Source organism: Mesoplodon bidens, assembly GCF_964165515.1.
Source record: "Mesoplodon bidens genome assembly, chromosome: 3".
Classification (NCBI taxonomy): Eukaryota; Metazoa; Chordata; class Mammalia; order Artiodactyla; family Ziphiidae; genus Mesoplodon; species Mesoplodon bidens.
The window spans coordinates 111315495-111342936 of NC_138178.1; the positions used below are offsets into that span (position 1 = coordinate 111315495).

A 27442-nucleotide genomic window follows, 5' to 3' on the forward strand; every position below is an offset into this window, starting at 1 on the left:
TGATGGACATTTGAGACTGAAAGAAGTCTATACAAGAACTCAAAGAATAACTGAACCAATTACAAACAGTTAAAGATTTAAGAAAACAAGCCTGTGCAAAGGCTAAAGATTAAAATTCCAGTCAATGACTTTTAAAAACTAATATTAGGAAGAAGGCCATTCTGGAAAAAATGGAAATGAAAATGAGTTTTAAGAAAAGCGGCAAAAAGGGTCACAGCTACCATCCAGCCTTATAGTACTTTACTTTTAAAGACAGACAGTCAATGGTCACCAATATGTGAGGACAGCATGAGGTAAGAAAGAAGGGAAGCAAAAGAAAAACAAGAAATTCAGAGAAAACTGACAATTAAGGGAAAGAAAACTTCAACAACAAATATATATTAAATAAAAACAGAATAGCATTAATTTTAAAAATTCAAATAAGAAAATACCTTTACAAATTCAAGATAACAGGATTGAAAAATATAGTTGAAGAAAGTATCTCAGAAAACAGACCAAAAAGAGAAAATCAGGAAACAGAAGAAAAATTTTAAATCAGTAGGTCCATCATCAACTGAACAAAAAAGTGCCCTAAGGACTCGGGACTACAATAACCCTTCTCAAAAGAGATTAGTACTGCCTCTCCCAAGGGGGTGTTTGGAAATGTCTGGGGACATTTTTAGTTGTCCCCAAAACTAATGGGTTATTCTGGCATTTAGTTCTGGGAGCCAGGGTGCTCAAAGCCCCATAAGCACAATACAGTCAAACACAAAAATGGTACTACTTAAATGCCCACAGTGCCCTCTACTGAGAAATACTGGATTACGGAGAAAAAGAATTCTCTCAATGCCTGATACGATATGCATTTTCATAAAATTTAACAACACCAGTATAAACAAAAGATACCTAGAAAAAAATTCAAATCACATACAAAAAAAAAAAAAGGATCAAGAAACTGAACAGCGGGCTTCCCTGGTGGCACAGTGGTTAAGAATCCGCCTGCCAATGCAGGGGACACGGGTTACAGCCTTGGTCCTGGAAGATCCCACATGCTGCGGAGCAACTAAGCCCGTGTGCCACAGCTACTGAGCCTGCGCTCTAGAGCCCACGTGCCACAACTACTGAAGTCTGCGCGCCTAGAGCCCATGCTCGGCAACAAGAGAAACCACTGCAATGAGAAGCCTGTGCACCAAAACGAAGAGTAGGCCCTGCTTTCCACAACTAGAGAAAGCCCACGCAGAGCAACGAAGACCCAATGCAGCCAAAAATAAATAAAATAAATTTATATAATCAAACTCTTCAAAAGCAACATTGAAAGTTCAAAGACAAGAGAAATGTCTTTGAAATGCTGATGTAAACTTATTTCCAGCCAAACTACCAATCAATTCCAGCCAAACTACCAATCAAATGTGAAAATAAAATACAGATTTTTAAAAAAAGATACAAGTCCCTAAAATTTACCTCCTATGCAACTTTTCTCAAGAAACAACCAGATAACATATTTCAGCCAAACGAAGGACTAAATAAGCCAAGACAGTAGGCAGAAAGGGAGCCAGTGGGAAAAGAAAGGGGGTGTGGTGGGGGTGCAGGGGATTCCCTTTTTGAAAAGAGTACAGAAGTTACAGAATAATAACTCTACAACAAGCCTTAAGGACAAGTCTAGATCAGAGCAAGGAGAGTGACAGTTCTGAAGTCAAGTTCTCCCCACTCCAATCCCTCCATACAAGAGGCAGAACTAACAACAGATGTGATGTGCTTGAGAGTTTGAAAACCCTGAGAGATTTTTAACACCTTTTGGAAAAACAGCAATAGATACATAGAAAACTAAACAAATAAAAAATGGAGGCAAGGAACTCCAAGAAAAACAAAAAGTTGTGCAGAAAAGGAACAGTATTCACAGTATACTTTTTGACTCACAAATTATACTATACATAAATTATTATACTTGACACAGAAGAATATTATTTACAAGGTCACAATAACATAAAAGCTAATGATTTAACTAACTTTATTACCTATACTGAAATATGGTATGGAGATGTAAGAGGTGTGATAAACCGTCACAGCATATATAGGGTAAGGTACTATATCCATGGTTTCAGGAATCCACTGGGGCGTCTGGAATGTATTCCCTGTAGATAAAGGGAGACTACTGTACAGAAAAAGTTCTGAAAAGATATACACCCAAAATGCAGTGCTGTTCCTAGATTAAGATTACCAAAAAGGCACTACTTTATTTTTGACATTTCTGTAGCTTAATATTCATATATTACTTTAACAATAACTAAGAATTAAAAAGTAATGTAAAGGGCTTTGCTGGTGGCGCAGTGGTTAAGAATCTGCCTGCCAACGCAGGGGACATGGGTTCGAGCCCTGGTCTGGGAAGATCCCACGTGCCGCGGAACAACTAAGCCGGTGTGCCACAACTACTGAGCCTATGCTCTAGAGCCCGCGAGCCACAACTACTGAGCCCATGTGCCACAACTACTGAAGCCTGTGCGCCTGGAGCCCGTGCTCCGCAACACGAAGCCACCACAATGAGAAGCCCACTCGCAGCAATGAAGACCCAACACTGCAATAAATTTTAAAAATTAAAAAAAAAACACTAAAGTAAAAATTTACAAAATAAATAAAAGCAACTAAATCCAACCACAAAAAATTTTAAAACATCAAAAAATCTTCATGAGTAAAACACGGTATTTGTAAGTTTTTAAAGAAATCAATTAAAAAAGAAAATGGGGGCTTCCCTGGTGGCGCAGTGGTTGAGAGTCTGCCTGCTGATGCAGGGGACACGGGTTTGTGCCCTGGTCTGGGAGGATCCCACATGCTACAGAGTGGCTGGACCCCGTGGGCCATGGCCACTGGGCCTGCGTGTCCGGAGCCTGTGCTCCACAGTGGGGGAGACAACAGCGATGGGAGGCCCACGTACAGCAAAAAAGAAAAAAAAGAAAATAGGGAAAAGATAAACTAGTATATAAACTCATTAAAAATACTAAGCTCAACTTGCTGTTTTATGATAAAGTATTTTTCAATGGTGTCTGCTCATCTGTGTCTCCCTGTCTCTCTTTATATATATGTACATAAAGAAACACTCCAGGGGGCTTCCCTGGTGGCACAGTGGTTAAGAATCCGCTTGCCAATGCAGGGGACACGGCTTCGAGCCCTGGTCCAGGAAGATCTCACATGGCGTGGAGCAACTAAGCCCATGTGCCACAACTACTGAGCTTGCGCTCTAGAGCCCGCAAGCCACAACTACTGAAGCCCGCAGGCCTAGAGCCCGTGGTCTGCAACAAGAGAAGCCACGGCAATGAGAAGCCCATGCACCACAACGAAGAGTAGCCCCCACTCGCTGCAACTAGAGAAAGCCTGCACACAGCAACAAAGACCCAATGCAGCCATAAATAAAACAATAAAACAAAATAAACACTCCATTTCTGAAATATCCATTTCAGTAAAAGAAAATACCTACTTTATGTTTGCTGGGCCTTTTATTTATTTTTTAATAGGGAAAATAGAAAGGTTGCCAATAATCCCATCACCCAAAAATCACAAAGGTATTTTAAAACATTTGTATTGGGTTGTTCAACATAATTTTTAACATAGCTGATTTAGCACATAATATGGAACTCTGCTTTTTAGTTTATCATAAGCATTGCCTAGTCATCAAATATTCTTCATAAAAACCATTCATTACTATTTGACGGGAAAAAGTAACCTCGACCCCCATGCATTAATCCCAAGCACAGATTCATTTTAACTGCAGTTGTGATCTCTCTTATACTCTATTTCCCACAAGGGGGAGACAGGACTAAGGTATTTTGAATGCATTATAATAAAAAACAGAAAGCTTGGTTTCATTCCAATATCAAATGAGGGCATGAGGGAAGAGTAGTCATTTACTACTGGTGTTATCTCTATCTTGTGGGCTTTTTTCCGTATGGTACTATAAAAATTACAATTCATTTTCTCATATCTAACAGCTTAATCAAACATCCTCAGCAACTTCACTCATTTAATAAATATTTAGCAAACACCTATTATGTGCCAGACCCTTTACTGTCACACTGGGTATACATTAATTTTTGCAAAAAGACAGGTCCCTCCTCTCAAAGAGCTTACAATCAATCTTAAAAGTGTGCGTGAGGGGGGTAAGACAATTTTTAAAATTACAAGTTACATTAAATATTAAGAAGAAAATGACCAGGGTGCAGTGATATATGCGAAGTATAAAGATTCATAATTATATACTTTCCAGAGTCTCGACCCCACCCCCACCCTCTCTTATGAAATATAAGCTTATGGAAGTCTGGTCCATTTTTTTTTTTTTTGGCCGCTCTGGGCAGCATGTGGGATCTTAGCTTCCCAACCAGGGATCGAACCCGCATCCCCTGCATTGGAAGCATGGAATCTTAACCACTGGACTGCCGGGCAAGTCCCTGGTCCACTTTTTAAAGCTCTGGGAAAAAGCAAAAACACAAATGTTAGTTTAGGCCATTCTGAAATAGTTTTATTATCTGAGACAACTGTTAGTGGCATATTATCACACCCATCCACTGTTTCTCTATCACTGCCTTTATTCCTCTTCCCATCCACCCCACCCCCTTTTTTTTCTATTTCATCTTTTTCTTTGTTTTGTCTTTCTCACTCCTTTGTTCCTCAGGATTTCAGTAACAGACTTACAGCTTAAATGAAACTGGTTAACTAATGGCATTCACAGCTAAAACACTTGTGACCCCTAGTTCAGACTTGAGTGCAAGCCATGAAATAAAAAAAAATTACGAATTTGTATAATGCTTTGTTAACTGCTAATATTATAATCCTACAAAACAAAAAAGCAATATAATAGAGTTTATTTTTGGCAGAAGGCTGGTTGGTTGCTCACACATTTAAGAACACAGTTACAAATGTTTTCTGAAACTTTAACACAACCATTCAGCAGTAGTGGAGTAATTAAATCAACTATGGTGAGTACACAAAGTAGAATACTACTACTATGCAGCTGTTATAAAAAGTGAGAATGTTCTCTACTAACAGACTCACAATAATCTCCAAAAAATGTTAAATGAAAAAGCAAAGTGAAAAACAGGTATATAGTTTACAAACTGTTGTATCAGAAAGAAAAGAAAATCAACATACATATTTGCTTACATCTATTTGCATAAAGAAACACTGGAGGGATACATATAGTACTACTAATAAAAGTGGTTACTAATGTAGGACACTAAGGGTGGACAGGCTCATGGTAAGTACAAAATTTAATTTTGAACCATGCATTAACTATTCAAAAAATAAAATTAAGAGTCTGAAAATGTTTTAATTAGAATTTTTAAAACTTTTTTTACAAAATCTATCTAAACATGATCCAAAATTTCACTACACATTTATAATTACTTTACTTATATATAGCCTTTTAAATCTTGTGACACTGACCCTATTCATTAGTCATTTGCTTACAATTCTTTACCACCGAGGTACCAGTATTACCTTAAGATGGCATAACGTATCGGTCAAAAGCAACTTGGCAGCACCCGGTTTCATTACCTATTTACTGTTTTATGTTGAACAAGTTACTTAAACTCTTGCCCATGTTTCCTTCTCTCTAAAATGGAAATACTTGTTATCTATGATTTAGGGATGGTATACAAATTAGAATGAATCCAAACATACAGAAAGCACTCATTAAATGTTAACAGGTACTATTATTAATAGTTCTTTCTGTGGACATGTAATGCTTTCATCTATGTAATCAAACACCACAGGGTGCTTCAACTGAATCCAACAAAAATTCGCAGCATATTCAAAACCAGCAAGTTCCTGTTAACAAGTAGCTTCAATTTATTGGAAAGCAGAAAGTGAAAATAAAAAAGTGCAACAATGTAACCATACACAGTGCAAGCCACTGTGAGTGCAGAGAAAGGGTGATATATTGCTCAAGTTTAACATATCAATAGGAGGAATGACAATGTTAAAGTGAAAGGGGATGGAGAGCTGGATTACACCAAATTGTTAAGAGACTTTGATCATGCAAGTTCCCAAACCTGGTTGATTATCAGAATCACCAGCTATACATTTTCAAAACACAGATACTACCTCAAACTACTGAATCACAATGACCAGGGATAGAATGTGGGAATCTGTATTAAAGATCCCAGGGGATTATGATTAGTTACTAGGTTTTGGAACCACCACAGATCTCACTCTCTTACAGTTAGAGACTTCACAAGTATCTCCAGATAAAATAAATTTAATCATTGCCTTTGGTAGTTTCACTGGAAGGACAGCTAAAGGCAAGCTGATATTATAATTACTCATTCCTTTAAGTCATTAAAGTACTTTTTAAGGTAAATATATGTGTTTTAAGTAATAATATGACTGCCATTTAACGAACAATTACTCACAAATGACTGGAAACAAGGCCCAACACCATTCCATCCCAAAACAGAGTAAATGTCAAGAGGAAGGAGATACAGAGAATTTAATTTTAAAAAGGGCAAAAGCTCTGAACAGAACCTCACCAAAGAAGACATACAGATGGCAAATAAGGTGCTTAACACTGTTATGTCATTAGGGAATAGCAAATTAAAACGATATATCACTACACACCTATTAGAATGGCTAAAATCCAAAACACTGACATCAAATGCTGACAAAATGTAGAGCAACAAAACTGTCAATCACCGCTGGTGGGAATGCAAAAAAAGGTACAGAGCCACTCTGGATAACTGTTTGGCAGTTTCTTGAAAAACTAAACATACTCTCATCATACAATCCAGCATTCAAACTCCTTGGTATATACCTAAATTACCTGAAAACATACATCCACACAAAAACCTGCACATCGACATTTACTCATAATTGCCAAAACTTGGAAGCACAGAAAATGTCCTTCAACAGGTGAGCGGACAAATAAACTGTGGTACATATATACAATGGAATATTATTCAGCACTAAAAAGATCAATCAAGCCACAAAAAGACATTTAAGGAGGAACCTTAAATGAACACTACCAAGTCAAAGAAGCCATCTGAAAAAACTATGCATGGTATGATTCCAATTACGTGACATTTTGGAAAAAGCAAAACTATGGAAGACAGTAAAAAGAGCACTAGTTGGGACTTCCCTGGTGGTCCAGTGGCTGAGGTTCCGTGCTTCCACTGCAGGGGGCACGGGTTCAATCCCTGGTTGGAGAACTGGGATCCCACATGCCATGCAGCGCAGCCAAAAACAAACAAAAAAGCAAAAACAAAACAAAAAAGAGCAGTAGCTGCCATGGGCTTAGGTGAGGGAGGAAGGAATAGGGGGAGCATATGGGATTTTCAGGGCCGTGAAAGCATTATTTACTATAAAGGTGGATGCATGTCATTATATATTTGTCAAATCCCAAAGAATATACAAGACAGAGAGTGAACCCTAATGTAAACCACGGACTTTGGTTGATAATAATGGGTCAGTGTTGGTTCATCAATTGTAACAAATGTACCACAGTAGTGGAGCTATTGATGATGGGGGAGGTTTTGATGGGGGAGGAGTTATGTGGGAACTGTCTGTACTTTCAGCTAAATTTTGCTATAAACCTAAACCTGCTCTAAAAAATAAAGTCTATGAGAGAGAAAACACAACTTGGAAAAAAAAAAACCAAAGGAAAGGTGTTTTGTAAAAAAAGATTTTTAGTAATAAAAATATATTTCAAAGTTGACAAAAAAGTAACGGTGGCCCTGGAACCCTCCTGTATTGCTGGTGGGAAAGTAAAATGGTGTAGTCACTTTGGAAAACACTTCAGCAGGTTCCTCAAAAAGTTGAACATGAGCTGGCAATTCCATTCCTATGTACATACCTAAGAGAATTGCAAACATATGTTCACACAAAAAACTTGTGCAGAAACGTTAATAACAGCATTTTTCATAATAGCCAAAAAGTAGAAACACCCAAATATCCACCAACTGATGGACAAAATGTAGTATATCCATACAACAGAATACTATTCAGCCATAGTAAGGAACAAAGTACCATTACATGCTACACATGGATGGACCTTGAAAACATCACCTTAAGTGAAAGAAGCCATTCACAAAAAGCCACATACTGTATGATTCCGTTTACATGAAATGTTCAGAATATTCTTGATATTCTATGATAGAAAGACTATTCTTTCTATCATAGAGACAGAAATTAGTGATTGCCAAGGAAAGGGGGGAATTGGGACTAACTACTAACAGGTTAAACCGGGTTCATTTGTAGGTGATGAAAATGTTTCCAAATTAGACAGCGATGATGACGATACAACACAGTAATATACTAAAAACCAGAGAAATGTACAGTCAACCATCTGTATCCACAAGGTTCTGCATCCATAGATTTAACCAACTGTGCATCAAATACTGTCAGGAAAAAAAAAATTCCAGGGCTTCCCTGGTGGCGCAGTGGTTGAGAGTCCGCCTGCCGATGCAGGGGACACAGGTTCGGGAGGATCCCACATGCCACGGAGCGGCCAGGCCCGTGAGCCATGGCCGCTGAGACTGCGTGTCCGGAGCCTGTGCTCCGCAACGGGAGAGGCCACAACAGTGAGAAGCCCGTGTACTGCAAAAAAAAAAAAATTCCAGAAAGTTCCAAAAAGCAAAACTTAAATTTGCAACTACAGGCAACTATTTACATTGTATTTACAACTATTTATGTTGTATTAGGTATTATAAGTAATCTAGAGAAGATTTAAAGTATACGGAATAAAGTGCATGGCTTATACACAAATACTAAACCATTTTATATTAGGGACTTCAGCATCCAGGGATAGAGGGGAGAGGGGGGTGGGGGAGTCCTGGAACCAATCACTCCACAGATACTGAGGGATGAGTGTACACTTTAGAGGGGTGAATTTTATGTTACGTGAATTATATCTCAATTTCTGAAGTTTTTTAAAAACTAAGGGTGGCCCTAATGGATGAATGTTCCTAAACACTAACATCAACAGCTGCTAACATCAGGAAAGACAACGAACTGTTTTGTGCCTTCTGATGGAAGACCTCATCACCACCTGTGAAGTAGTCTTTTCCCCCACTACCATCCCAAAAAAGAAAATAAACCAATCTCTATCAAGACCCTGTATCCAACTAACCAAGTTACAGGGAAAACAAACAGGACAACAGAACATGTTAAACTGTATCAGAGATGCACTCAGCAAAACACAGACTCTGGGAACCTTTATAGCACCAAAGATCTGATTTCTTCAACAAAAAATGGCAAAGAAAAGGAAAGAAAGATGGAGGGGGTTCCAATAGCAATGTGTTATTTGGATCCTCATTCAAACAAACTCTTCAAAGATAACTGAGAAAACTGGAAATTCAAACAGCATATATTTGATAATATCAATAATATTAAGGAATTGTTCATTTTCTTAATTTGGTATGCAACTACAACAGTTATCTTTTTAAAGTCCTTATCTTTTAAATATATACTGAAATATTCATGGATGAAATTGTATGTTTCTGGGATTTGCTTCAAAATAATTCGGGACAGGGAAGGAGTGGACAGAAGTGTAAGTAAAATAAGACTGGTCATGAGTTGTTACTGAGTGATGAGTGACAGGTTTATGGGAGGTCACAGATCGCTGTATTATTCTTTAATATTTTTAAAACTCTCCATAATAAAAATTAAAGGGTATATGTAATACAATCATACAATATAAAGGATAAACTCTTAAGAGAGGAGCATGTATGGAGGGAAACCGTTAAGATTCCTCCAGAGAAATCAGGCAGGAGGAACACCCTGAACTAAAACAGTTGTAGTAAATAAATTTAAAGCACAGATTAAATCAGTGTTACTTCCTTAAATCAGTGGTTAGGCTTCAAGTATATTCGAAGCCAAAAAATTGTTTTTTAACTAGAAGGGCTCCAAAGTTTTTATGCAAAGGAGACTATATTTCCAAAAAATTAATAATCACTGAATTAAAATATATTTTAGGATACTGAGGCTATCTATATTAGATAGCCCACTGAATCACTAAAGTCCAGCTCACACTTCCAACAAAGTTCTTTCCTGCTTTAGAACTTATTTTAATGCTATTCCTTTCCACTGAAAAACCTACGGTTAGGTAGTCACACTTCAGATCTAAAAGTACACATCCTCCTAAGGGCTTCACAAAAATTAAATGCGTTAAGATATGTATTAACAACTTAAAATAATTCTTGGCATATAGGAACTGCTCAATAATTGCTTAGCTATTTACCTGAAAGCTCACTACCTACACATGTTTCCTATCACCATTTATTTTCTCAGCATCCTGTTAATTTCTGATTTATCACATTTTATTATTTCTCAAGTACTCCACCAGCAGCAAGGTCCTTGCTTCATATATCATTATATACCCAGTACGTAGCACAAAATAACACTGAAATATATTCACTGAATAATCATACTAGAATCAATAAGACCCAAAGACAACATTTTTAGAAGGACCCATTGATCTCTTTAGCATCTGCCAATGGGAAGGATGATAATAAACATTAGCAATAACAGGGGGACTTCCCTGGTAGCACAGTGGTTAAGAATCCGCCTGCCAACGTAGGGGACACGGGTTAAAGCCCTGGTCTGGGAAGATCCCACATGCTGCGGAGCAGCTAAGCCCGTGCGCCACAACTACTGAGCCTGTGCTCAAGAGCCCACAAACCACAACTGCTGAGCCCACGTGCCACAACTACTGAAGCCTGCACGCCTAGAGCCCGTGCTCCACCACAAGAGAGCCACCACAGTGAGAAGCCTGCGCACTGCATCGAAGAGTAGCCCCTATTCGCATCAACTAGAGAAAGCCTGTACGCAGCAACGAAGACCCAGTGTAGCCAAAAATAAATAAATAAAATAAATTTATTAAAACAATAACAGGCAATAAAGGAGAATAAACAAGTTAAGTGTCTTTTGTGGGGGAAAGAGGCAGGCGTTTGAGATGAACTGAATAACGGATGCATTGAATTTGAAAATTTAAACAGGAAGTTAGAAATATGTCTGAGACATCTGAAAGTCAAAAATACAGTAGTGACTAAGAACATGGCCTCTACAGTCAGCCTGCCTAGGTTTAAATCCCAGCTCTGCTACTCCTACTTATACGATCTTACATCTTAGGCAGATTACTTAATCTCCGGGCCCCAATAGTCCAGTGTCAAAAAACCCAAAAAAACCCCAAAAACCCACCACCAACAAAAGAAACCAATTGTGCTCACCTCATTGGGGTTTTTTTAGGATTAAAGGACTAAATACTGAAGCATCGGAATAACAGCAAAAAACAAAAAACACGGTATATTTCGAAATTTACAGTGAAAACAAAAAGAATCAGAACCCCAAGTAACCATAACTGAGACCAAAGGAGAGGAAACATATGAAGAAAAGTGATAAGTGGACCGAAGGGAAAATAAGAAATTACAGAATATAGGCCAAAGAAAAGGATTTTGAGGAAGAAACTCTCAAAAGCAGAAAGTGTTGGTTAAGTGCATATAATCTGTAAGAAGTCCTCAAGATTTGGCAATTTGAAGGTCAACCACCAACAGAAAGAAGTGTTCTACAAAGTGTTTAGATAGGTATAAGGAGAGAGAGCAAAAAAAGACTATACAGCAGGATTAAGGGGTAAATGGAGAAAAGAAATCTAGATTATGGGTCCCTAGACTTTCTGTTTCCAAGGACTTCAAAAAAGAAACAGGGAGAATATGACATAAGATTGTGGACTCTTAATTCTATCAAATAAAAATTTTTTTACTCTACTGCCACCACCATTTGAAAAAGGAAAACTGCATAACAGCAAGTCTTTATGAAGGCTAAAACTCTCGGAATAAAAGGAACACCTTTATGAAAAATCTCTATACTGTTCTTATTTTTTATAATTTCATAGTAGATTTATAAAAATCTTGTAATAGAAAAGGAACAAGGATTTGCAAATCATTATTCTAGACTACCCTAAGAAAACACTGGCAATAACAGATTAAAAGGGAAACAATTACTTCTCCCCATTAAAAATGAAGAAATCAAGTTATGTCTGAGAGAATCATCTCCTATTAACTTAAGATCTTTAGGTGGCAATATCTGTCACGTTATGACAAATCTGTATGCCAGAGTATGCAAACACAAACACTAATTAAAAGTTTACATTTGCTGGAGAATTAATAGTTTTAGAATACAAACTCTAGGACTACATTTTCTATGTATTACCTATGTCATATTTTTATAGTTGGCACACAAGCATTTTGTATATACCATAAGTGCATTTATTACACACTAACTACAGAAAAAAATATAAGGACATATTTGCAATATATATAAACTAGACCTGGCATGCCATGGGGGCTCAATAAAACTTTTTTGAAATGTACTGAAGTGGTGTGTGCCACATAATGAATTACAAGTCAGATTCCATTGCTACAAAAAAATACCAAAACAACAATACAACACAATGGTTTCAAGAGTGGTAATAAGACCAAACAAAGCCTTTGGATTCAGATAAACCTGGGTTCAAATCTCAGCTGCAATACTTTATAGCTGGCAAAGTTATTTAAACTGTTTGTGTTTCCTCATCTGTAAAATAGAAATGATACCTACCTCATAAGGTTGTAGTGCTGATGAAATGGCAGTTGTAATTTCTATTTAATGTGACTGCCAAAATCCCACAAGCAGTCCAGTCCATTTTTTCCCAAGTCCTAGACCAAATCAATCCAAATCTCTGGAGGATGAGACAAAGGCCTGCATACTTTTTATAGTTTTACAAGTGATTACCACTAGCACTCTCTTTTAGAAATCACTGTCCTAGAGCCTCATTAACAAAGCTTTACCTTAGTCCCAGGTAAGGAACCATCACAAAGATGAAAGAGCGTTAAGACATCCTTCGGTTTAGTTCCAATCTTCTAAGAAAGACCTTTACCCAAAATTCCTTTTACAGGGAAGAGAACCATAATGCAAACTTCCAGTTTAAAATCCTTTCCAAAGCCAGGAAATATAATTCCACACTGAAATTTTATATCAAAATGAGGTATACCTTAGCCTCGTTGTATTCACTATTGAATAGTTTTAATACTGAATACTTTAAATAATGTATAGATGAACAGTGTACCCAAGGATGTATACCATAACGATATGCAACTTCTCTTATTTCTGTTATCTTTCTTAAAATTAAGTTTAAGTTTACAATCTAAATCCATTCATGCTTCACTTAAACTTTCCCAATAAATTTTTTATTCAACACATACATTTTAAAATGTGCATCTCACAAGCATTCTTACTAAAGACTGAAGACGTGTAAAGCAAATTCAGCATTCCAGAGGCAAACCTGAAATCCTATTAACTAAGTAGCCCAATAAAACATTTTAGAGAAATATACAGAACAAAAATACACAATCATGAACATTTTATTCCAAAAAAAATCAATGTGAAATAATAAAAATTCCCGGAAAAAAATTAAGAGTCTAGAAACACTGCAGAACTTCTTCAAAAAAAAGCAAACAAAAAAAGTTTAGAATGGCTATATCAGAACTAATATGCCAACTGTAGATAAACTGAAAGCAAGCAAGCAAAATGAATCTTCCTTAAAAGACTTCGGTCAAGAATAGAATTAGAAGGGAAAGCAAGGGCTAGGGTAGACAATATAGATAGACCTCACTGTTGTACAGATTTTTTACTAATTTAGACACAAGACATTTTTCAGCTACTTTCACCAGTGAAACTTATGAATGACTAATGTAATTGCTAACTTGAAAAGTGTTTAAGTTCAAGTTTTTCTATAACAGTACAAAGGCTATAAACACTGTATCAGGGACTGGTGAAATATTATTTAGTGAACCCAAGCCTCAATGCATTAGTAAATGCATTTTTAAAAATAAATGCCTCACACCGAATATTAAGTTTGCACATGGTGTAGTAAAAGTTGTACATCAACAGAACTCTATACATCCCAGATATTTTAAAGCAGACTACACACACAAAAGAACAATTTTGACTTTAGCTTTTTAAATGTTATATTTTTAAGAGCCCAATAGTATATCAAAGCACTAAAACACTCAATTGACTAACAGGTGTTAATTTATAATTAACTTTCTCAAGACTTGGTAAAGTGTCAAAATATATGTTTCTCACTTTTCAAAAGTTTAACCTTCCCAACTTTGTAGAGACAAATAAAAGTCGACTGGTTCAAAATCAAACTGAAGATATACATATTTGTTTGAGGACACCCTTTTTAAGCTAATCCAATCTTCCTTCTTTCAACACTGCATTTCCCTAACCATTCACCCCAGGCATATATGACATGTATGTCAGCGAACAATACCTACTTACATTCTAAATATATACCAGTCTGAAGAACAGGTGCAACACTACTTAGATGCATGCCTTTTTTCTTCTAAGCCTAAATTTGCCTTAGAAAGTGATTTTAAAGTAAACACAAACACCCAAAAGAGTTGAACAATCCTTTTAAAAAGATGTAGTCCTTCTGAAATACAAGACATAAGTCCTTAAAACACCAACAATCTTCTAAAAGTTAGGTAAACCAACCTATCAAAGTTTCACCTTAAGACTGAGTCCGGCTCAATTATGAAGGATCCTGAGGATATTTAACTTTGCTTCCCCTGCGTGAGTTGGTAACGTGAGACAAGTACGCTTTACTCCAAGTTAATATTAAATCTTCATAAAGACGGCACAGATATTCTGGTTTGGCTTTTTATGTGTAAAGAAGGGGATGGAGGACGGCGAAGGTTATTCTAAAAAGAAAAATTCAGTACAGAGAAGCGTTGATGAGTCAGTCACTAAGAACTCAAAAGGAATCTAAGTGAATAAGGCAGCATCCCAGGTAAGAAGGTACTTAAAGTTGGCGGTAGGAAATGAAAACTTCACAGGTCAGCCGCAAGCCATTGTGCTCGGTAGCAGCCCTGGAAAGAAGCGTGGCTGTCAAGGAGTAAGGGTTATCAACTCCGGGGGAGGGGGGCAGACATGCCAAATCGGAAAAGGGGGGTGATCCGGGTAAAGGTGGTAAAATGCCCGTCCCAATCCCTCTCCTCCGGTTATCCATCTCAAGAGGCACAAACAAGAGCAAGCTCAGTGCCCAACAGCCCCTCGCCGGACGCTCTCCCACAGAGAGGAACTCGGCCCCAAGCCCCGGAGACCCGCGCAGGCCGCCTCCGGAGGAGCCCCCGCAGACGCCATACTAAAAGCCAAAATGGCTGCCCCAAGGAAGCCCGCACCGCGCAGCTAGTGAGGGCTGGGTAACAAGCTTCTGCGGGAAGGGGGGAGGGGGGCTAGAGGAAGAGCCGTCGCCAGGACCATCGCCCCCCGAGCCGCACAGGTAGGTTTCTCTCGGCCTCCCAAGGCCTCGAGCTCCGACTGAGGGGAGTCCCGGCCCCACCCCCCCACCCCCCGGCCGGGAACCCCGCCGCCGCAGCCGTCCCACACACCGACCCCAGCGAGGTACCTGCAGTTCGGCCCGCTCCACCTCCCAGTGCGCCCGCTCCATCTCGAACCGAGCCCACTCGTGCTGGATGTAGTGCAGGATCCCTGGGATAGTGTACTGCTGCGGCCGGGACAGCTCTGGGCCTGCCGCGGGACCCGATCCCTCGGCGGCCGGAGGACCCACGCCGCCCGCCGCTCCATTCCCCCCGGGCGAAAGGCTCATGTTCCCCCCAGGTCCCTGCTGCTGCCGTGGAGGGGCCGCCATCCCGGGGCCGCCACCACCGCCTCCGGCGAGCTCGTCCATTGTGTGTGGGGCCCCGGCCGGGGCGCAGGGCGAGACGCCGACCGCTGGGGGAAGGGCCGGAGAGGGTGGCCCCGCGCTGGCGGCGGGGCGGAGGCCGGCTGGGAGAGGGGCGGGGAGGGGGTTGTTGCTGAATGCCTGCCGTAGGTCAGAGCAGGGAGCTGCCGGCCGCCGCCATTACAGTCCCTCCTCCATCTGCCAGTTTCACTCACTCACTTTAGGGGAAGGGGGGGCCGCGGCGGGAGGGGGAAGGGGGGGCAGGGTTGGGAAGGGGAGAGACGTAGGGCCGCCGCTCCCGCGCAGCATGCCGGGTAGAGAACGCCGCTGCCGCCGCTCGCCTACTAGCCAAATAAGAGTCCGGCCTCACCCTACGCAGGCGTACTGAGGACGCAGTCGGCTTGCCGTTAGAGGCGGGGAAGGAGATTCGGCCCCGCCCCTAGGCCCGCCCCGCAGGCTCGCTGCGGGAGTCTGGCGGCTGAGTCAGGACGGTGGGCCACCGAATCCAATCTTCGGAAGAGAGTTGGTCTCTGCCTTCCCAGGAATCCGTATCCCTCTCTCAGTCAGTCCCCAGCGCCGTTCCCTACCCAAAGGTCTCAGCGGCGCGCCTGCCTTTGGAGCTGGGTTTTAACCTGGTTGGTCGCTCTGGCCGGCCGCAGCCGGTCCCGGATTCCTGACGTTTCTTTTGCATTCCTTGCGTGTTTTCAGTCAGTCCCAGAGGGTCGGGCCTCTTTCTCTGCCTGTCACTCTCTCTTCCTCTGGTTTCCTAGCACCAGTCAGTTCCCGGGGCTTTGGGGACGTTCTCTTTTGGCAAAGAGCCCAGATCTTCCCGGAAGTGGAGACTGATTCTCTGTCTCTGAGCTTTGGTCCCAATTCTGTGCTCCCTGTCGCGCGTCGCAACTTGTACCACTTTGCCTCCCTTATTTCCTATTCTGGGGTGGGCTGTGTTTGGGGAGTTTGACAGGGAAGCAGTAGCGATTGTTTTCATTTTTCTTTTGGGAGAAGAGAAGGTGAAAATCTTTAGATCTTGATAGTGGGCAGAGGGAGAAAGAAAACTGTGGAGGAGACTGGTTAAACTAACAATTTGATATTTTAGAAGTGAATGAGCTCACAAATACTGTCATTCGTAGCAGAATCTTTTGATGGAAATAGAAAATAAGAGCATTGTGAAGACAATTTAAAACCCTAGATGAACGGCTAAAAATGTTTTCCTGGGTTGTTTTAGTGAATGTAATATACACATAAAAGACAAGGTTAATCTTTTAAGTACCATAGTGTGTGTGTTTATGTGCTTAGGTTGCTCGGGAACATCCTTAATGAACTAGTAAATTTCTAAAAGTTAATGTAGCTAATAACCATTTGGTTAAAAAATAGGACAAAAATGATATTTAACAACATAATAAGGAAAAAAGTTTCATTAATTACAGCTATGCAGGAAAATCGCATATAACATTTATTGCATTCAAATTTTTTGCTTCTCTACTACCAATAAAATTTTCACTATGGAATATACACGACCACTCGGTGTAATTTCCCAGAGATAAAGTAGTACATCTTATTTTATCATGTCTGCTTTCTGTTATTATAGTTTAATGGAGAGCAGATTGGACTTGTTACCCATGCTGCCATGTTTTATTTACATATGAAATGATGTCTGAGATCACAGAATTATTAAGAACTATTTCTCCATTTCATAGCAACCAACATACAACCTGCTCATTCAATCTTGTTCATTTGCGAGGGGCCTCAGAGCACGTAAAAAGTTCAAAAATACTGTACTGCCTCAAGACCCATATATATCAAGAAAAATTTGTGAGAGGGTGTGACTGATCTCCCTTACATTGGCATCAAAAGAAGAGGAGCATACCCACTAATATTTCCTGCTGGTACGTCAAGTTCAAGTAAAGACTGGATTTATAATCCTTTTTCCTCCCCACTCACCTTCAAAAAAAACAAACTCTGCTCTTCTATTGCCTATCATATTAAGTGGCACTACATTCAAACCTGAGGCCTGGCAGTCATTCTAGTACCTTTCCTTCACTTGGCCCCCTCATCCAATCCCTTTCTCAGTAATATCTTTTATATCTATTCCATATCTTCATACATGTCTTAATTTAAACCTTCCCACCTCTACTGTTCCCCTGCCTTCCACTACCACTGATGCCTGAGTGATCTTCAAAAGTCAGATCTGATCCTATCATTCCCTGCTTAAAATATATTAATGATCACCAGACTTACAATAAAGCCCAAATTTTAGCATAGTATATAAAAGTCCTTATTGCCTAATTTACCATCACACCATCATGGTATCCCATTCTCTCCAGCTAATCTGCATCATTTTGGGTTCCTCAAATGTGTAATGCTGTTTCATTCCACAAGAATTTAATACATGCTGTATCCAATTGGCTTTCCTTCCCTTCTTCCTTCAAAACTCATCTCAAGTATTTCTTCCTCCAAGAAGCTTTCCAGATCCGTGAATTATTTAGTATAATATCCTAATAGTAACCCATGCTTAACTCCTAATACTTATTACACTGTATTTAAATTGTCTATATATGTACTCCTCGGTGACACTCATACTAAACACTATGAAAGCAAGACAGTCACATAACAGGTACTGCAAATCTTTGCTTCACTTATTTACTTTCTTTTTTTTTTTTTTTAAATTTCTGAATTGGCTACTATTTTTCAGATGCTCTCTTAGTCGCTCGTGAACCACTGTGAATCAAACAGACATAATCTCTGCCTTCACAGACTTTCCAGTCTAGTTTTAGGCAAATTACTTAGCACTAAGCACCCTTACTTCCTCAAAGTCTTATCCAGATCTGTCTCTTACACTCCCTATTTGAAGAATTCCAGTTGAACATGTCTGGATTCACTTTGTCCATGGTTTTATAAATGTCAACAATGCAATCCTAAACCATATTCTTCCCAGATCATAGTCATTTGTCTGCAGGATTGTAGCCTCCTAGAGGGGCAGGACCTATGAAAATTGTACCCCAGTGCCTGGGACAGTGAAATCCCCAATAAATGTTTGAGGAATAACTTAAATTCATACTAGACTAATATGAATACTTTTCCTTCACCTCAGTCTTTTTTTTTTACCAGTTTTTGCTACCATTGTACCAATTATCTCTTGAGGTTCAATGACCAAAACTGTCATGAGCACTAATAGTAAAAGACACCAAAATTTTCTCCTCTATTGGGAGATTATTTTTTACAGTATTGATGTTGTGCTTTGTGTACATGACTCCAAGGACAGTCTGCAGTGAGCTCCTAGAATCTTGTTCTCTGTAGGTAATGAGCTTTCCCAGGCTCACCTACAACTCACCTAACTGGAATTCCCTTCCTAAACTGTGACTGAGTCATTTCCTCTTTTCAGCATCAACCTTTGAAACTTCCTGTTTGTTCTGTCCTTTCATCAGTCTTGTTCATTTCTCCTCTACTCCCATTGATTATCTCAGTTTCAATGCCTGCCTATTTATATCTTTAATCGGTTTAGAATTTTAAGGGTTTTTTTTCCCCATTAGCTAATCTTAGACACCTGTGTTTTTATTCTACCTGACCAAAAAGAGACTTGTCACATTTCATGTGCATATATTATATCAGCAAAAGTATGTTAAGGAATTCTAGTCTTTTAAATACATCAGAGTGGTTAACACTCAGATGCCTTCTTCCCAGTTATTGCAATACCTGATGTAAAAAGTGTTTTGACCCTGACTTTGAGAACTATGTGAATTCCTTCCCAGACATCATATTATTTCATTGGTACATACTTCTCTAGGTATCTTTAACAGATTTTTTTTAACATACCACTATACCATTATCGTACCTATAAAATTAATGGTAATTCCATTGTACAGTCATCCTACTAACAAAGAGCTCAGACTGGTTCGTAATCACTGATCTAGTCATCTTTTTCCATCATCTGAAAAGATTGTGACAAGTATTCTTATCTCTATGAGGAGAGAAAGCTGAGATAAGAGTTCTGGGTCACTTCCGCAGCCCTTAGTAGAATAGGAAGTATTCCTACTCTTATATCAGTGAGTATACATGTTTATTTGGAAACAAGAAATAAGGTCTCCCTTTACAATTCTGCCTCCTTCTGTCCTGTCAATGGATTTAATATTACTACCTCTGTCTCCCAAATCATTTGCACTTTTGAAATCATTTTTTAGGTAGTTTCAGGGTGATTCAGTCACTTGGGGAAATTACATAGTGTTTACATTTATAAATATAGAAAACAAATGAATATTAGAGCCCAGAGAAATATCTTTGAGAAGAGTTGGCATATGTTCAAAAACCAAACGAGCGAAGTGTATAATGGAGATGGAACAGAAAAGGAGGCAGCTTTGACCTGCACTGTGGTTTAACCAGCATAATAAGATCAGGTATCTACTTTTCATTAAAGCAGTTGCTTGTGGCTAAGAAAAGTATAGAAATATATGCAGGATACCTGAACTATTCAAATAGTATATTGTGTGGAAAAGAAAAGGAAAAGGACCTTCACAGATTACAGAAAAATAGGCACCAAGACCTTCAGGAAACTCTGCATGCTATATAAAATTCTAGTCCAAGTTCATTCCTGAATTGTCTCCTGGGTAATATGAGTCAGAAAGCAGTAGGCTGTGATAATACTGTATAATAGCTAACCCATAGAGATGTCAAAATTGAAAGGGAAAAAGGAAAAAAGGATTGCCTGGAGCCAAGTCCCTCCTGAACATTGGGTAAAAGTGAACAACCAGCTCTATAAACATGAGAACCAAATGACTGGAAAATGTGACTGAATGGGAAATTGCCAAAACTTTCCTAGGTAATAATTTAACAATCTTGGAAATGTGGTTTGTCTCCTGTTAGAGCAGCAGGGGAGAATGTTCAGAAGAATGGTACCAGACATGGACACCTTGCTTAGGAAATCTCTGCTAAAGACAGTGTTTCCTTTGGAAAATGTTTTAAATTTGGCAAAAATTCACAAAACCTTATTTTTTTATGATAACATTTTTAAAGATGGTAACCTTTAGTTTTGTCTATTAATAGACTAACCTAAAGTACCTGACAATTACCCTACAAAAAAAGCTTAAAGAATTCCTTAGAGCATTTAAAAATAACTCCTATTACTCCTTTTGTATTATAGCTTTCAATATAGTAATCAGATGTTGTAAATCATGTTGTGCGTAAGGCTTTTTATTTTGGGCTGCACAGCATGTGGTATCTCAGTTCCCCGACCAGGGATTGAACCCATGCCCCCTGCAGTAGAAGCTCCAAGTCTTAACCAGTGGACCACCAGGGAAGTCCCTAGACATTTTTATTTAACTTTTTATTTTGGATTTCAGTCATTCAAAAGTAGGAAAAAAAAAGTCTAATGAATTGCCATTTTCACCAGTTATCAAGATTTTGCCATTCTTATTGCATCTATTCCCCTTTTCTCTGTGTGAGGAATTTTTTTTTTTGACTATTAAAAAAGTTTAACAAGAAAGTTTAATATGAAAGTGTACACTGCTCAATTTTTTATATGATAGTAAAACAGGCCCTTTGGAGATGGGACATGAGGAAGCAATTGATTTCTTTGATGAACACAACCTTTGTTTATACTCATTCCAAGGCTTCTAACATGATGATACTATTTTCCCTTATACTGCCATTCCAGTATTGTTCTGTCACCCACCAATTGCTGTCTCTGCACATTCATCTATTGAAAGATTCATAAAGAAATCAAATCCCCAAAGATTCCTTGGACATGTCCACCACCATTTGATTTCAGTGATAACTTCTTGTCCATAAATTTTTCAAGTCAGGAGGGTGAGCCTTGCTTATGGCGTCTACTCAACAAGCTCAAAGATACCTTGAAGTGGAATTCGTGGCCTCCCTCACACTTCCATGGCCGGCCCTCGGAATAATTTAAAGTAAATCCCAGACATCATATTATTTCATTGGTATATACTTCTCTAGGCATCTTTAACAGATTAGGACCTTTTTATTTTCAATATACCACAATACCATTATCACACCGATAAAATTAGTGGTAATTCCATTATACAGTATAATCCCTAGTCCATTGTCAATTTCCCCCAATTATCTAAAAAAAATTTTTTTTAAGAGTTGGTGATTTCAAATCAGGATCCAAACAAAATCTATATATTTCCTTTATTTGCTGTATCTTTAGGTCTTTTTTTATTTGTCTTCCCCTTCACCCCCACATCGTCATGCCATTTATTTGTTGAAGAGGTGAGGTTATTTATCCTGCAGAATTTCCCACATTTGGCTGGTTGCATTTTTATTGTATTATTTAGCATATTCCTTTCTCCTCCTTATTGTCTGTAAACTAGGAGTTAGACCTAGAGGCTAGGTTTCATTCAGGTTTTAATTTTTTTTGGTAAAAATATTTCTACATTGCGGATGCAATGTACTTTCTATTGCATCACACCAGGCAGCACATAATGTCTAGTTGTCTCAGTTTTAGTACTGGAGTGTACTAAACTTGATCAGCCTGATCTAGCTATTGTCAGCCTTAGCTAGCTAGCTAGCTGTCTTTTAACATATATATCGTGCTCTTACTCTCAGTTTCTGCTCAGCGCGGAGTCTGTCCTTCTATTAAAGAGCTTCCACTGGATGTTGCCGAGCCTTCGGGGTCCTGGTTGGGACCTTTCCTTGCACTCATTGGCAAAAGAGATCCTGCCAGATCTCCTCCCGGTTCTCAGTGTGGTATTTAGATTCCCTCCTGGGGTTCCCACGTCAAGGAGTGGGGGGCGCCCTTCCTTTGGATGATGACTTGGTGATTTCTGGGTTCCTTGGCTCTTTTGACCCTTACAGGACCACATTTTCAAACCTCCACTTCTGCTGGCACAGGTGTGGTTCCCCCTTACTAGTTGCTAAGGGTAGTTAGTGTTCTGGAGTTTCAGGGGATGTTTTCCCCTTGGTTTTTGGTAAAGATGTTACTGTATAGTTTTTTCTTTTTTTCCATCCTCGTGCTCTCACTGTTTTTTGTAAGGGGATCCCAGGAACTTCCAAAACTGCTCTGCTGCTAACACCACTCCCTTGCTTCTCTGCACTCTTGGCGTTTTAAGGTTTAAATTGCCTGCTAGTTAACCTAAATTTATTTATTAGAGCCCTGCTATTGAAATAACTTATTTGATCACTGCTAAAATAATTGTGACATTTTTGCTATTCAGAGATGTGAGATATAAGTGAGTGTAAATTTAAGTATGAATAATATCCTATGGGAACAGTTGGGCAGGCTCTTGTCTGACAACTTTGCTCTCCTATTTACATTTTCAGCCAGGAGGTGTAACATGTTGCTATACTTTACTGTGAAATTCAGTAAAGCAAAAAGTGCTCCTGGGCAAAGGGCAGCCAAGCAGTCCACCTGAAAGGCTCTGTATTTACCCTGACACCTGATCGGAACAAGAATGATACTAAATTCAGATACATGTCTGAAAACTTGCCTTGGAAGCATTTGCTGGGTATGTTTTATTTATTGGAAGTAGAAAGGGAGATTAGCTGAACTCACTAAGAGAGCGAGTCAGACATAAGAATTTTGGAAGTTTAGGTCTGATTACAAATGTTAAACACACTGTAATAAATGCAGTAGTATGAGTTTCTGTCCTAAAGTTTCACATTATCTGATTAAGCCACTTCTTAGGCTTTAGGCTCCCTGTTGAGATCAACTGAAAGCAAATAGTTTGTTAGAATTGCACCTTTTGTGATACACTCTGGGGTCAAGATTAAACCTGCCAAAATATGCACATATAGCCATTAGCCAGTGAAAGCTTTTGAATAGAGGGTACAAACTGGGTATACCTAGATTTACGCTAGTGAATGGAGAGTGAAATTGTACGTCCATGGTCACATTACAGCCATCACTGAATTACTGGAGTCTTGAGGCAAACCTGGAGGTAAAGAGCAGTGGGTGAGAGCACAGACACTGGAGCCTGGCTACCATGATTGAGTCCTTCCTCTGCCGTTTTACTTGGTGACCTTTGGCAAGTGACTGAGTTTTCATATCTGTGAAGTGGAGATAAAAACAGTCTCTAACTCACAAAGCTATTATGAGGATTGAATGAGTGAGGGTGAAGCGTTCGAAACAGTGCTGTATCAATTTACATTCCCACCAACAGGGCAAGAGGGTTCCCTTTTCTCCACACCCTCTCCAGCATTTATCGTTTGTAGATTTTTTCATGATGACCATTCTGACTGGTGTGAGGTGATACCTCATTGTAGTTTTGATATGCATTTCTCTAATGATTAGTGATGTTGAGCATCCTTTCATGTGTTTGCTGGCAATCTGTATATGTTCTTTGGAGAAATGTCTGTTTAGGTCTTCTGCCCATTTTTGGATTGGGTTCTTTGTTTTTTTGATATTGAGCTGCATGAGCTGCTTGTATATTTTGGAGATTAATCATTTGTCAGTTGCTTCCTTTGCAAATATTTCCTCCCATTCTGAGGGTTGCCTTTTCATCTTGTTTATGTTTTCCTTTGCTGTGCAAAAGCTTTTAAGTTTCATTAGGTCCCATTTGTTTCTTCTTGTTTATATTTCCATTTCTCTAGGAGGTGGGTCAAAAAGGATCTTGCTGTGATTTATGTCATAGAGTATTCTGCCTATGTTTTTCTCTAAGAGTTTTATGGTGTCTGGCCTTACATTTAGGTCTTCAATCCATTTTGAGTTTATTTTTGTGTATGGTGTTAGGGAATGTTCTAATTTCATTCTTTTACATGTAGCTGTCCAGTTTTCCCAGCACCACTTATTGAAGAGGCTGTATTTTCTCCATTGTATATGCTTGCCTCCTTTATCAAAGATAAGGTGACCGTATGTATGTGGGTTTATCTCTGGGCTTTCTATCCTGTTCCATTGATCTATATTTCTGATTTTGTGCCAATACCATACTGTCTTGATTACTGTAGCTTTGTAGTATAATCTGAAGTCTGCGAGCCTGATTCCTCCTGCTCCATTTTTCGTTCTCAAGATTGCTTTGGCTATTTGGGGTCTTTTGTGTTTCCACACAAATTGTGAAATTTTTTGTTCTAGTTCTGTGAAAAATGCCATTGATCGTTTGATAGGGATTGCACTGAATCTGTAGATTGCTTTGGGTAGTATAGTCATTTTCACAATGTTTGTTCTTCCAATCCAAGAGCATGGTATATCACTCCATCTGTTTGTATCATCTTTAATTTCTTTCATCAGTGTCTTACAGTTTTCTGCATACAGGTATTTGTCTCCTTGGGCAGGTTTATTCCTAGGTATTTTATTCTTTTTGTTTCAGTGGTAAATGGCAGTGTTTTCTTAATTTCTCTTTCAGATTTTTCATCATTAGTGTATAGGAATGCAAGATATTTCTGTGCATTAATTTTGTATCCTGCTACTCTACCAAATTCATTGATTAGCTCTAGGAGTTTTCTGGTAGCATCTTTAGGATTTTCTATGTATAGTATCATGTCATCTGAAAACAGTGACAGTTTTACTTCTTTTCCGAGTTCGATTCCTTTTGTTTCTTTTCCTTCTCTGATTGCTGCAGCTAAAAATTCCAAAACTATGTTGAATAATAGTGGTGAGAATGGGCAACCTTGTCTTGTTCCTGATCTTAGTGGAAATGGTTTCAGTTTTTCACCATTGAGGACGATGTTGGCTGTGGGTTTGTCATATATGGCCTTTATCATGTTGAGGAAAGTTCCCTCTCTGCCTACTTTCTGCAGGGTTTTTATCATAAATAGATGTTGAATTTTGTCAAAAGCTTTTTCTGCATCTATTGAGACTATCATATGGTTTTTATCCTTCAGTTTGTTAATATGGTATATCACATTGATTGATTTGCATATATTGAAGAATCCTTGTATTCCTGGGATAAACCCTAGTTGATCATGGTGTATTATCCTTTTAATGTGTTGTTGGATTCTGTTTGCTAGTATTTTGTTGAGGATGTTCATCAGAGATATTGGCCTGCAGTTTTCTTTTTTGTGACATCTTTGCCTGGTCTTGGTATCAGAGTGATTGTGGCCTCATAGTATGAGTTTGGGAGTGTTCCTCCCTCTGCTATATTTTGGAAGAATTTGAGAAAGATAGGTGTTAGCTCTTCTGTAAATGTGTGATAGAATTCGCCTGTGAAGCCTCCTGGTCCTGGGCTTTTGTTTGTTGGAAGGTTTTTTTGTTGTTGTTGCTTTTGTTTTATTTTGTTTTGCGGTACACGGGCCTCTCACTGTTGTGGCCTCTCCCATTGCAGAGCACAGGCTCCGGATGCGCAGGCTCAGCGGCCATGGCTCACAGGCCCAGCCGCTCCGTGGCATGTGGGATCTTCCCAGACTGGTGCATGAACCCGTGTCCCCTTCATTGGCAGGTGGACTCTCAACCACTGCGCCACCAGGGAAGCCCCCATTGGAAGATTTTTAATCACGGTTTCAATTTCAGTGCTTGTGATTGGTCTTGTTTATATTTTCTGTTTCGTCCTGGTTCAATCTTGTAAGGTTGTGCTTTTCTAAGAATTTGTCCATTTCTTCCAGGTTGTCCATTTTATTGGCATATAGTTGCTTGTAGTAATCTCTCATGATCCTTTGTATTTCTGCAGTGTCAGTTGTTACTTCTCCTTTTTCATTTCTAATTCTATTGATTTGAGTCTTCTCCCCTTTTTTCTTGATGAGTTTGGCTGATGGTTTATCAATTTTGTTTATCTTCTCAAAGAACCAGCTTTTAGTTTTATTGATCTTTGCTATCATTTCCTTCATTTCTTTTTTATTTATTTCTGATCTGATCTTATGATTTCTTTCCTTCTGCTAACTTTGGGTTTTTTTTTATTCTTCTTTCTCTAATTGCTTTAGGTGTAAGGTTAGGTTGTTTATTTGAGGTTTTTCTTGTTTCTTGAGGTTGGATTGTATTGCTATAAACTTCCCTCTTAGAACTGCTTTTGCTGCATCCCATTGGTTTTGGGTTGTCATCTTTTCATTGTCATTTGTTTCTAGGTATTTTTGGATTTCCTCTTTGATTTCTTCAGTGATCTCTTGGTTATTAAGTAGCGTATTGTTTAGCCTCTATGTGTTTGTATTTTTTACAGTTCTTTTCCTGTAATTGATATCTAGTCCCATAGTGTTATGGTTGGAAAAGATACTTGATATGATTTCAATTTTCTTAAATTTACCAAGGCTTGATTTGTGACCTAAGATATGGTCTATCCTGAAGAATGTTCCATGAGCACTTGAGAAGAAAGTGTATTCTGTTTTTGGATGGAATGTCCTGTAAATATCAATTAAGTCCATCTTGTTTAGTGTGTCATTTAAAGTTTTTGTTTCCGTATTTATTTTCATTTTGGATGATCTGTCCACTGGTGAAAGTGGGGTGTTAAAGTCCCCTAGTATTATTGTATTACTGTCGATTTCCCCTTTTATGGTTGTTAGCATTTGCCTTATATACTGAGTTGCTCAATGTTGGGTGCATAAATATTTTTGATTGTTATATCTTCTTCTTGGATTGCTCCCCTGATCCTTATGTAGTGTCCTTCTTTTTCTCTTGTAATAAATAATCTTTATTTTAAAGTCTATTTTGTCTGATATGAGTATTGCTACTCCAGCTTTCTTTTGATTTTCATCTGCATGGAGTATCTTTTTCCATCCCTTCATTTTCAGTCTGTATGTGTCCCTAGGTCTGAAGTGGGTCTCTTGTAGACAGCATATATACGGGTCTTGTTTTTGTATCCATTCAGCCAGTCTATGTCTTTTGGTTGGAGCATTTAATCCATTTACATTTAAGGTAATTATGGATATGTATGTTCCTATTACCAT

The 27442-nt window shown here is 38.9% G+C and overlaps 2 protein-coding genes across 4 annotated transcripts in view; one reads left to right on the forward strand and one right to left on the reverse strand.

Moving 5' to 3' along the window:
- STRN3 (striatin 3) overlaps positions 1–16370 on the reverse strand; it is a 115561-nt gene extending 99191 nt beyond the window's left edge. Inside the window, exon 1 of the mRNA XM_081228279.1 lies at positions 15407–16370. Within this exon, the coding sequence (XP_081084405.1) occupies positions 15407–15688 (282 nt within the window). The 5' untranslated portion in view covers positions 15689–16370. The remainder of the gene's footprint in view (positions 1–15406) is intronic.
- Positions 12035–27442, forward strand: part of AP4S1 (adaptor related protein complex 4 subunit sigma 1) — a 49729-nt gene continuing 34321 nt past the window's right edge. The window contains exon 1 of one of the 3 annotated variants that reach the window (XM_081229708.1): positions 12035–15280. The gene's annotated coding sequence lies outside the window, so the exon portion shown is untranslated. The remainder of the gene's footprint in view (positions 15281–27442) is intronic. The other 2 variants (XM_081229707.1, XM_081229709.1) reach the window with 2 other exon arrangements.